This window comes from Lampetra fluviatilis, chromosome 6 (genome assembly GCF_964198595.1).
Source record: "Lampetra fluviatilis chromosome 6, kcLamFluv1.1, whole genome shotgun sequence".
NCBI lineage: Eukaryota > Metazoa > Chordata > Hyperoartia > Petromyzontiformes > Petromyzontidae > Lampetra > Lampetra fluviatilis.
The window spans coordinates 13683710-13696406 of record NC_136280.1 but is presented as its reverse complement, the minus strand read 5'-3'; the positions used below and the strand labels follow the sequence as shown (position 1 = coordinate 13696406).

At 52.7% G+C, this 12697-nt stretch overlaps 1 protein-coding gene across 1 annotated transcript in view; it reads right to left on the bottom strand.

The window, feature by feature from the left end:
- Positions 1–12697, bottom strand: part of CASZ1 (castor zinc finger 1) — a 129612-nt gene that overhangs the window by 22891 nt on the left and 94024 nt on the right. The window contains exons 7-11 of the mRNA XM_078857793.1: positions 9854–11123; positions 7400–7468; positions 4020–4110; positions 2620–2784; positions 402–574 (exon numbers count right to left, since the gene is read on the bottom strand). Of these exons, the coding sequence (XP_078713919.1) occupies positions 402–574; positions 2620–2784; positions 4020–4110; positions 7400–7468; positions 9854–11123 (1768 nt within the window). The remainder of the gene's footprint in view (positions 1–401; positions 575–2619; positions 2785–4019; positions 4111–7399; positions 7469–9853; positions 11124–12697) is intronic.

Here is a 12697-nt window from a genome sequence, read left to right as displayed (position 1 = left end):
GCTGATGCTGCTGATAGCGGCTATCGTACTGCTGCTGCTGCTGTTGCTGCTGCTGTTACTATTGCTGTTACTGACACTACTGCGACAACTACAAACACTACTGCTGTTGCTACTGCTACTATTGCTGTTACTGACACTACTAATGTTGCTGCTACTCCTACAAACACTACTGCTGTTACTGCTGCTACTACTGCTGTTGTTGCTGCTCCTATTACTCCAAATACTACTACAACTGCTGTTGCTGCTGCTACGAACTCAATTACTACTGCTGCTGCTGCTCCTATTACTCCAAATACTACTGCTGTTGCTGCTGCTGCGACTGTTTTTGCTGCTGCTACGACTACAATTACTGATGCTGCTGTTGCTGCCGCTCAAGGTGTAGGTGAGAGCGCGTCGCGTGCCGGCAATGGAAGTGCGTCGTCTTGTGCCCGTGGAAGGTGCAGGTGGGCGTGCCGCAATCCTCGGTGGCGCGGTAGCGCTGGAAGCCGTCGCTGATGAGCTGCGCGTTCTTCTTATGGAAGTTTTCATGCGTCATCACGTCCGACGTGCTCGTGTACACCTTGGTGCAGCCAACCTACATCGACGGCAACGGCAACAGCGACGACGAGGATGACGCTCAAGCAGGTGCGCACGTGTGTGCTTGTGTGTGTGTGTGTGCGGGCGTTCGCCACTTCGCGTGGCCTTAAAGTGCACTTAGCCTGGCACAAGCACCGTGGTGACGTCACCGCCACTTAAGTGGTGTGTGTGCCGTGGTTAGCACACCGCTGTGCTACGAACCCAGCGAGCCGAGTTCGATTTCCTCTCACGGACAATAATAGTGGAGAATACCCTGAACTGTTGTTCGACCTCCGCTAGGTCGACTCAGCCTGAAATGAATACCCTGTGTAATGTGTTAAAACATCAGCACTGGGCAGAGGAAGGCAGTTGAGCGTGGTGCTAGATAGCCGCCCATCCCCTCGTGCGCCGTACGGGGGATATTTGTCTTTTGTGTGTGGCGTGGTAGTGCAGTGGTTCGCGCACCACTGCGCTATGAACCCGGCGACCCGAGTTCAATAATCTGAGTCAACCCAGGAGAGGCTCTGGACCAGGTTCAGATATTTGTCACTGACGTTGGTCGTGTGTGGGAATTTAACTTGGGTCGCCTGGTTTGTAGCACTTTGCGCGAACCACTGCACCACCACTCCCCAAGCATATTTACACACACACTTGCATCGTAACATAGATGTAAATCATCTTGAATGCACATCCAGTGAAGAAAGTGTGTGTGTGTGCACATACCCAGATGGTGGGGAATGGTTGTGCAGCGGTTAGCGCTACGAAGCCGACGAGCCGAATTCGTTTCCCACTCAAGGCCAATAATGGTGGCGAATATCCCAAACTGTTGTTAGCACTGTGGAGGTGAAGGGTGCCGGGCGGTGGTGCCAATCACACCACCCCTCGGTCCACCAATCCAGTCTTCATAGGTGCCAACAGCACTTGCCTCAACATTTTTTTGGCAAAACGAGGCATCTTCGGGTGTGTGTGTGAGCATGCACATGAGAGGAGCGGTGGTGTAGTGGTTAGGCCATCGCTGTGCTACAAACCCAGAGACCCGAGTTCGATTTCCGCTCGGAGACCAACATCGGAGAGGAATATCCGGAGCTGGTGCTGGGCCTCCTCCTAGATCGACTCAGCCTTAAATGAGTAGCCGGCGCAGGAGACAAAGGTGGCCGTGCCTGGTGTTGGATACACCACCCACCTCGTGTGCCGTGCAAGCCTTCATAGGTGCTCGCTAACTTTCCCCAGCAGCCTTTAAATGCTATACAGGGGATCTTTGTGTGTGATGAGGTAATTGTATGCAGGTGTGTACATAGGCTTAGAGAGTAGATGGGTCACCACCAAAGATGAACACCCGAGGAGGGACGCATGCAAGGCTGATGAGTCAGATGCCTCCTATGACCTCCTGTCCCAGATGTTGAATAAAGTGGCCTCTTGGGATAGAGTCATCTTATTCAGGGTCTTTACTGCCCAAGTGGGTTATGATGCTAGCACTTGGGCAAGAGTTATTGCATGACCCGGGCCAGATAGGTTCAACAATAACGGTAAGAGGCGACTAGATTTCTGTGCTGCCGATGAGTGTATAATTATGAAGATAATATTGTGTATTTGCCGGCGTTTCCACATGGCGACTTGGGTGCATGCCAGGTTCACGCAAGAACATCAGTTTGGCTATTTAGTGGCTGAGCAGCAATTATAGGGCCCATATCCTTGACACCAGGATCTCATTTGTCCAGTGCTAATGATAGTGCATCCGTGTGCGTGAGCATCTCTGGCAGGCGAGGCTGTGTTGGCTGGGTCATGTGGCCCGCACGCTCAGCCACTGCATGCACGAGAAGTTTCTGTTTGGCCGGAAAGAGAGAAGGCTAAACGGACCCCAGTAGCCGATGCGATGCATGAACATCTGCATCGAGGAGATGGAGGCGGTGTTGGTATGGCGCTGGCCACACCAACCCATCACAGGTGCGCCGTGCCGGCCTTCATAGGTGCTACTCGCTAACAGTATGTGCCCCAACGGCCTGTTAGAGGCCATGTGGGGGCAGGGGGGGGGATGTGGAGGATCTTTGTCTGGTGTCTGTGTACCTGCATGCAGTGGTAATGGGTGCTGCGCCCGTTGAGGTGGCAGCTGCTGTAGTGCGCAGAGCAGTCGTCGAGCGGGCTGAAGCGCATGAAGCCGTGCTGCAGGCTGTTGTCGCGCTTCTTGTGCATGTTGTAGTGACGGATCACGTCCTGCTTGCTCGTGAAGCGCTGGCACACGCACACACACACACGCACGAGCGCGCACGCGCACGCACGCGCAGACATGTCCAAGCACACAGCCAGCACACACGCATACACACGCGCACGCATGACCAACCACACAACCGTGCACTCGCGCATGCAAAGACGTGTCCAAACGCACACGCGCAAACGTACACGCGTGCGTACGTTCACATGGACAGACATGACCAACGACCCACCCAGAAAAACAATGAAAGATCCACTATCTAGCCTTACAGACTTTTTGGGTAAGTGCTGCTAGCGAGCACCTACGAAGGCCGGCACGGGACACGAGGGGGTGGGTGGCCAGCACCACACCTGGCCACCTTGATCTCCTGAGTGGCGATGTTTTACACACTGCACCAGATGCTTCATTTGAGGCTCAGTCAGCCTAAGGGAGGCCCAGGACAAGGTTTAGATACTCTTCACTGGTGTTGGCCATGGGTGGGAATCGAACTCACATCTCCGGGTTTTGAGTGCAAAAACAACATAAATAAAAGCTGCCATTCGCCACTAAGTGGTGGTGATTTCACCAGGGCGCCTGTGCCAGGCCAAGTGCACTTCCAGGCCACGTGAAGTGTCCAAGGATCGCTGGCAGGAGGTCACGGGACAGACCCAGGTGCCATGGATTGACTGACTTTGATGACTGGCAAATGCATCACCTGTGCCCCCTGCTGTGCCAACTCGCTGCATTTTCGTAGCGCACCACATGCACACACTCGTGCACAAGCAAATGCACATGCACTCATACACACAGATGCACAAGCACGCACAGAAACACATACATCCAACCACACATCCATCCACAACCACGAATGTATTTGCACACACATTTACATGCACGCACGCACGCAGGCACAGTTGCAGAGTACAACTCTTGGTCTATGCGCTGGTCATGCTCCTTGTACTAGTAAGTGTGATCGTGAGTGTTGGTGAGTGTGAGCGAGTGTGATAGTGAGCGTTGGTAAATGTGACTGTTGGCATGCTGGTGAGTGACTGTGGTAATGAGTGTTGCTAAGTGAGTGTGATAGTGAGAGTTGGTGAGTGTGTGAGTGTCGGTGAGTGAGTGTGGTAGTGAGAGTTGGTGAGTGTGTGAGTGTCGGTGAGTGAGTGTGATAGTGAGAGTTGGTGAATGTGAGTGTGTGTGTGTCGGTGAGTGAGTGTGATAGCTAGTGTTGCGTGATAACGAGTGTGTGAGCGCGAGTGCGAGTGAGGAGCAGTACTTGGTAGTTGCACTCGGGGTCGATGCAGTGATAATGCTCCTTGTACTGGTAGGCGCAATGGGCATGGCCGCACTGCTGAGTGCTCCCGAACCTGGGGGGGGGGGGGGGGCACGGGATGGACAGGGTGACACAGAGTTAAAGACAGAGTGAGACACCGAGGGACCGAGAGACACAGTGAAACGCAGAGAGGCATAGAGAGAGAGAGTGCTAGGCACAGAAACACATAGTGCCACAACAATTACTTTGGCAAAGACGGGACATGGACAGGAATGGAGTGAGTAAAAGTGACGGATCATACAAGAGAACCGCCATGGAGGAGAGGGAGCAAAGGGAGAGCGGTGAGAGAGAGATGTGGAGAGATATATAAATCCTTTATATGCGTGGCATCGGTTTTATTTTATTATTCATTTCTGTTTTTCTTGATTAAAAGTTTCATTTTTATCACATTGGTATTTGAAATTAAATGAAATTTATTTTTTCCTAAAAAGTGGAAAATTTTGGAAAAAAATTTTCACGAAAATTAATTGTCACGCACAACGAGTCTGTGTGCAAAATGTCAGCTCGATTGGATCACGGGAAGTGGGTTAAAAAACGACTTAAAGATTTGCACGGTCGTAAGCGCACAAGCAAGCAAGCAAGTGAACTTAATATAAAGGATTTAAAAAGAGATGAAATGACAGGGAGGGATGGGACAGAGGGTTTGGTGGGGAATGGTGGAGAGGGAGGCCAGACAAGGAGGATGGGGTGGTCAGGTGGAATACAATATAAGAGAGAGAAGAAAAAAAACTATTAAAATAAATGGGAGAATTTTTTTTTTAAAATGAACGATACGGTGAAATTCGAGACGATGGCAACATTTTTTGTGGTGAAATAAACGCGCGAACGGACACATGACACCGGCAAGGTCAGACGGGAACATGTGCATGTCAATAGCACACGCGTGTGCAGAAGCACACGCACACGCGTACACACCCACCAGTGCACACACAAGCACACACCACATGCACACACACTCGCATACACCCACACATATCCATACACCCATGCACCCCCGCGCATACATACACCCACGCACACAGGCGCATGTACACAGGCACACACGCATATATATGCATATACAACAACAGCAGCCATTCACAAATAAGTGGCGGTGATTTGCCAAAATAGGTGCACTTTGAGGCCACAAAGTGTACGCGTGCATGCACACACACGTGCATGCACACACACGTGCATGCACACACACGTGCATGCACACACACGTGCATGCACACACACGTGCATGCACACACACGTGCATGCACACACACGTGCATGCACACACACGTGCATGCACACACACGTGCATGCACACACACGTGCATGCACACACACGTGCACACAGGTGCACACAAATACGTACAAAGAAAAAATCCCCCGCATAGCCTTAACAAACTGTGGGAGAAAGTGCTGCTAGCAAGCACCTATGAAGGCCAGCACGGCACACGAGGGGGTGGGTGGTCAGCACCACGCCCGGCCGCCCTTGTCTCCCCAGTGCTGATTTTTACACACTGAACCAGGTACTCATTTGAGGCTGAGTCGACCTAGGGGAAGCCCAGGACCGGTTCAGATAATCGTCACTGGTGTTGGCCGTGAGTGGGAATCCCCATAAATACATACATACACACATGCACACACATGTGTAGTGAGTCCAAGTCGCAGACGTTGTCTTGGGAGCAACACGTTTTATTAAAATCTTAGCACAACATACTCCAGGCTATTAACACAACATACTCTCGGGTGGTGACCACCCAACTAACCACGCTACGGCGGAACTAGACACGGTTCCGCTATCCCGGTCCGGACCACAAGCTGGGTCCCGGACCGCGTGGTTGGAGGCTTATTCAAGCTTGACGTGGATCTCCTGCCTCTCCAACAGTAAGAACCCCGAGCCCCTCAGGGCCCCCCTTATATCTGGCTGGGCTGGCTCCGCCTCTCGCCCCGCCCACCTTGATCTCTCGCCCTTTCCCGAAGGTTCTCGAGAGTTCTTCTTGGACCATGTGACCACCCATTGGCCCCCTCCACCGGTGGCCCCCCTCCAGTATCATCCGGTCACGTGTCCCCAGGTCAGCCAGAGTATCATGCCCCCAACGTAACCCTAGCTGGCTGACACTCTCTCGCTATCTCAACGGGAGCCCGCACCGCACGCTGTGCATGGTGCCACCGCACTTAACCAGCGCTCACCCAAGCCCCCACTAGGGCTGGTACTACACCCCGTGTCCTGGGGTGGACACACAACAGTAGACATCCCGCCGTGGCCTCGCAGGCCCGGCACCACACAGTGACATTCTCACTCACTACACGTGCACACAGATGCCCACACAGGCACAAATATACACACACATATGAACGCACACATACTCGCACGATACAAGGAACTCTTGTAAGGCAGAGTCAACCAAGCGGAGGCCAACGAGCGGTACTCATCACTTGCCACTGATGTTAGCCGTGGCCGAAAATCACACCCACGTCATGGTGAGTGCCCTGACCACTGCGCCACCGCTCCCCATATGAACCAACACACACAAGTACATGTATGTGTGCAGGCAAGCAGGGGATACGAGTACATGCGCGTGTGGTGTGTGAATACGTGTGAAAAAGTGAGCGTGCGTCCGTGTGGTGCATTTGCCAGTCATCTCCTTCATTCAACCCATGGCACCCAGGTCTGTCCCGTGAACTCCTGTCAGCGAACCTTCCTCACTTCCCGGGGCCTCAAAGTGCACCTAGCCTGCCACAAATGCTGTTGTGACGTCACCGCCACTTCATGGCGACTATTGTCGTGTGTCTGTCGATGTATGGGAAGTGATGGTGTGGCGGTTAGCACACCCGGCGACCCAAGTTCGATTTCTGAAAACAATAGCGAATATTTGAACTTGACCTAGGCCTCCCCTTTGTTGGCGCAGCCTGAAATGAGCACCTGGTGCAGTGTATACACATCAGCACTGGGGAGACAAAGGTGGCCAAGCGTGGTGCCGGCGAAAACCACCCCTTCATGTGCTCTGTCGGCCTTCAATGGTGCTCGCTAACAGCACTTGCCCCCAACAGCCTGTTAAGGCTATATAGGGGATATTTGTCTTTGTGTGTCAGTGAAAAGTAACTGTGTGTGTGTGTACGTGTGCCTGGTTGTTTTTGCAGACAAGGCTGTTTGTGTTTAATTGCTCAAATTAAATATTCATGGCTAAAATGGAAAAAATTACTCCTCCATAAAGCATGTGCGGGTGTGGGCGTGCGTGCGTGTATGTATGTGCGGGTGCATGTGTGCGTGTACTTGGTGTGTGCGTGTGTGCTTGTCCATGTGTGTTCTTGCGTTGTGTGCGCGTCTGTGGGTGCGTTTGTGCTCTCACTTGGTAATATATTTCTGGTAGATGTTTGATTCATCTCCGTTTGGAACTTTCTCCACTGGTAGGCCGTTCCTGACAAAACGACAATGCGCACGCACACACACAAACACACAGACAGAGACAGACGTGTTGTGAGCCGGCAAGGAGGAACATTTGTAAGACAGCCCGATCGACAAACAGGTGGAGAGATGGGACAGCGAAAAGAGACAAGCGGAGAGAAAAATTTACAAAAAGTGAAAGTAGCAGAGAAGGAAAGAGAAAGGGACGAGACAGAATGATGGGACAGATGAAGTGGAATAGACAGAAACCAATGGATAGACCGACAGAGGGACAGGAGTAAAAACAGACGGAGTAGGGACGTCGGTGAGAGGTGGAGAGAGAGGAGGAGATGTTGGGATAATTGAAAGGAGAGATGCTCGATCGGACGAGAGTCGATGAACAACGGTTTCAATGGGGCGCAAAGAGAGCGAGAGGATGGCAGGAGCGGAGGAGGATGAGAAGATATACATTTCAGTAGAGGGCACAAGGAGATAAGAGAGAGAGCGCGGGGAGATAGCAGGAGATAGAGCGAGGGAGGGAAAGTGAGAGAGGTCATATTTTGTCTCGGGTCAAGGCAGGCCAGTGCAATCGATTCAATCACACGTCAGACTAAATCAATCGCACACACGGCACACACAGTTTTAGTCAATAACATAATTTTTTCTCTCCAATTTAAATTTTAATTAATTTATAAAATGGAATTACCTTAGGGACATTCAAAATGTATGCTTTTTTTTTTTTAAAGGGACCACGTTTCTGCTTTATTTTTGTGCGCGCGCAGGAGCTCGAACCCGTGCATCGCGGGCCCGGTTCGGCAGTAAAGCATGTGACCCAAAGCTCAGCCAATGGGCCGCTCTCCAATTACCCTATGTCAGGGGTCGGCAACCCACGGCTCCGGAGCCGCATGCGGCTCTTTACGGGCTGCTTCTTGACGATATGTACGTATGTACTCAGATGCATTGCGGCTCTTGAAATACTGAATTTTGTACCGAATTGGAAAGAAATGGCTCTTCTTGTTATTTTGGTTGCCGACCCCTGCCCTATGTAAATGGAAGATTTTTTTCTTGTGAATTGTAAATCAAGTCTTTGTGGCAGTTCCTGTTGGCAAATAAATGTTGACAAATGCCTTCTCGTTGGAAGCCAAACGACTGTTGAACAAGATGCAAAAATTGTGTGAACAAATAAAAAAAATCACACGGCCATTGCGCACACGCGCAAGCGAATAAACACCGTTTTAGCATCTCTTTTCCAACTTTACGGGGTTTTCGAGCCCGCACCGGTATTCTCTTCTGATGGGTCTTTCTCTGTCATTTATAGATTTGGCCGGTGCGACTGTCGGTGGTTTATAGCCCTTTCGGATGAATTGGGTGACCTCGCAACTTGGAAACCACGTAACGGTTTGGATGAGAATGCGTAGAGTTCAACGTCCAACGAAACAGCGAAGCTATTTTGTGCTCAACAACAACAAAGCAATTGGGAGTCAGCAGATAAACTTTTGCTTCTTCATTAAGAAATTGCTTCCCAATTAAAGCCAAATTTCCCCTGATAACATTCACAATCTTACCACCCAAGCAAATATGCCAACGTTGACTCAATGTTAGCCCCAACGTTCCAAGTAAATGGGACACCAGGTACACATTTTCGGCTGAGTTGACCTATGGGGTGGTCCAGGCCAGTATTCGAAACCAACAGCCGTAGACGATGCACACAACCAAAAATTGAAACCCGGATGCTGCCGAGGTCACCGATTCCACCACAATTCTCGATACACAGAAAGAAAGGTCACCCCCCGTAGCCATTACCATTGGTGTCAGTGCTATCAGCGAGCCACCTATTAAGTCTGGCACGGCACACGAGGGGGCAGTGTGGCCGGGACAACCTTTGCATTCTCGGTGATGAGGCTTACACACCGCACCGGGAACTCATTTAAGGCTGAGTAGACATAGGGGAGGCCCAGTTCCGGTTCAGATATCTGTCACCAAAAATAGCTGTGAACCAGGGTCGTCAGTTTCATTGTGCAGCACACTTATCACTACACGACTGCTTCCCCGTACACACAAAGACAAAGATCCGCCATATAGCCTTCACAGACTGTAGGAGCGAGCGCTGTGAGGAGCACTTATGAAGCCCGACACGGCACTCCAGGGGGTGGGTGGCCAGCAACACGCCCGGCCGTCTTTGTCTCCCGAGTGATGATGTTTACACACCGTATCAGATACTCATTTGAGGCTGAGTCGACGTAGTGGAGGCCCAGGACCAGTTCAGATAATCGCCACTAGTGTTAACCATGAGCTGCAATCAAACTCTGGTCTCCGGGTTCGTAGCACAGCGCACTAACCGCTAACACTACCGCACCTCACACACAAACAGACAGACACGGATGCGAGTACACACAGACAAGCGCGAATACACACTCACTTGACGGAAGACACCGTGCCGCTCGTGATGGACTCTGCTCGCAGGAATGCAGCCGCCACAGCCGCAGCTTCGAGTCCTCCCCTCTGCCCGCTCGCAAAGTGGCCACCACCACCACCGACGACGCCGCCGCCACCACCACCACCCGTCAGCAGCAGATGCTGCTGCTCTCCCTTCACCACAACCTCGCTCTTCACCCCAAAGTCGCTCGGGAAAAAGCTTAGCATCCTGCCATGCGACAGAGCAATGCAGGTCTTGCCGCTGGCTCCGGGGCTGTGCAGGGGAGGTGCCGCCTGTCCCTGTCCCTGCCGCTGCTGCTGGTGCTGGTGCGGGTGGTGATTCTGCAATATGGCGGCCGAGTTGGCGTTGGCGAGCGCGCGGATCTGCGAGATCTTGTCGGCCCCCTTCACGTCGTACTTGGAGGGCCGTCCCACGCGGCCCGTCTTGAAGGCGATGGCGCCCCCGGCCATGAGTGGCGTCGAGCCCCCCCGTGAGCCGGGTCCCCCCGAGCCCTCCTCTCCTGGCCGAAACAGGTGCAGGTACTTGACGTTCTCCAAGTCGTACTTGGAGACTCGCCGGTTGGTTTGGGCGCCGCTGGTGCCGCCGTTGCTCCCAGCGGTAACGTGATTGCAGGTGGCCGCCGCGGCGTTGCTCGAGCTGCCACCGCCGGCGCCGTCGTGGCTCACCCGCGGTAACTTCAGGAGCTGCGGCGCGTGGGACTTGGCGACGCCGAACCCGTCGGAGATCTTGGTGGTGGCGGCGCCGGCGGGGCCTGCGGATGGCGACGTGGCGGTGCCCGGCGCCGGCTCGTGCTCCTGCGGGGGGGCAATGCTCTCGCCGGCGCGCAGCTTTCGGATGAAGAAGTCGTACTTGGAGGCGCGGGCGTGGGGAAGCGCGTGCTGCCCGGCCCTCGCGGCGGAGTCGGACAACTCGGCTGTGTCGCAGGCTGGCTGCGCCTCCTCGTACGCCTTGCCGAAGTCCGGCGCTGGCTCCTGCGGCGGGCCGTTGGCGCAGGCCGCGCGAGCGTGGGCGGGGTTGCCGTTGCCATGTGGGTGCTGCTGCTGCGATGGCTGTAGGTGGTGGTGGGGGTGCTGGGGGTGCTGGTGGTGCTGGTGGTGCTGGTGGTTCGCTGCCACAGCCGTGGTTGTCGTCATCACCAGCGAGGGGGAGGAGGGGGTGGAAGAGGAGGACATGATGACGGAGGCCGCTCGCTCCAGCTCGCATCGCGTCCTCGGATCGAGGAGGCCCAGGGCACCCAGGAGGTCACTCACTCCTGAAATCACAGGCACCATCACCGCCATCACCACCTCAATCACTACTATCATCACCACAATCATCAACACTGGCATCACCATTACCACTACCACCACCATCACCATCACCACTAGCATCACCACCACTATCTTCATTATCGCCACTACCACCATCATCATTACCACCACCAACATCATCACCAACATTACCACCACCATCACTGATGCCATTTTTGAGTCTTATTTTTAGGATATTTTTTACAGTGGCTTCGTGGCTTGTGTCCACATTTAAATACTAACCAAGTGCATCATCAGTCTTAAGTTCGTATGACACGTTTGTTAATTTATTTCACATTCACAGGTAAATATACTGCGTATTTGTGAACTGATAAAACTCTCTGTCACACAAGCTTTAGGTTTTGGCACATCCTTTGCTTAGGCCAAAGACCTCAAGTCTACCACTTGTGGAAGTGAGACAATAACATTTGAGTGTTATTTCCGCTCTCAGAAGCTTTTCACATTCATCGTGCAGTGCTGCAAAGACGCAGATCCCCTATACAGCCATTAACAGACTATTAGGGCAAGTGCTGTTAGCGCGCACCTATGAAAGACGGCATGGAACACGAGAGGGTTGGTGGTCTAGAACCACGCCTGGCCGCCTTTGTCTCCCCAATGTTGATGCATTACACACTACACCAGGTACTTATTTTAAGGCTGAGTCAACCTAGAAGAGAGCCAGCACCAGTCCAGATATTCGTCACTGGTACTGGCCGTGAGTGGGAATCGAACTCAGGTAGCCGGGTTCGTAGCGCAGCGCGCTAACAGCTACACCACCGCTCCCCCACCTGTAGTACAACACTCACGCACGCACGCTCGTGCGTACTCGTAGACGGCACGCCATTCAAATGTTCCCGTTCGTGCAAGCGTACACACGCGTGCGTGATCCCATGCACTGGCGCGTGCGTATGCAACGTGTATGCGTGCTCCAACAGAAAAAAATCGAGCCGGCGCCCGTGCGCACGCACACGCGCGCGCACACTGCGCACGCACACACTTTTTGGCACACACAATTAATTCCGTGAGATTATATTATGTCGTAAATTCAGAGCCATTCCGTAGAGACCAAAAATAATAACAATAAAACTCTCCCTCCTTCGCTCTCCACGACCATCTCTCGCTCTCTCTCTCTCTCTTAGGCTCTCACTCCACTCTGTGACTCTCCCTCGTTCTTCATTTCTATCTCTCTCTCTCTCTCCCTGCCTCCTTCATCTACCCTCTCCCGTTTTTAACGCTCCCTATGTCTTTCCCTTTCACTCTCTTTCATCCGGAGCATTAGTTACCCCATGTCCTTCCCTTGTCCACATCGTTTCTGTCCCTTCCTGGACCGCATCGCCGTATTTGGCCCTTAACATCGCCACAGATTTTCTTTTCCTCTTTCTTTCAGCGCTCACTTTTCACCATTTAATCTTCCCGTGTCCAATTAATCACCCCACTTTAATCTGTCCATCGCATCCCCCACTCCCATATTTTCTCTGCCCTCCAGCATTTTCCTCCCAACTCTCCCCGAATCCTCTTCATTTCTCTTTCTCACCGT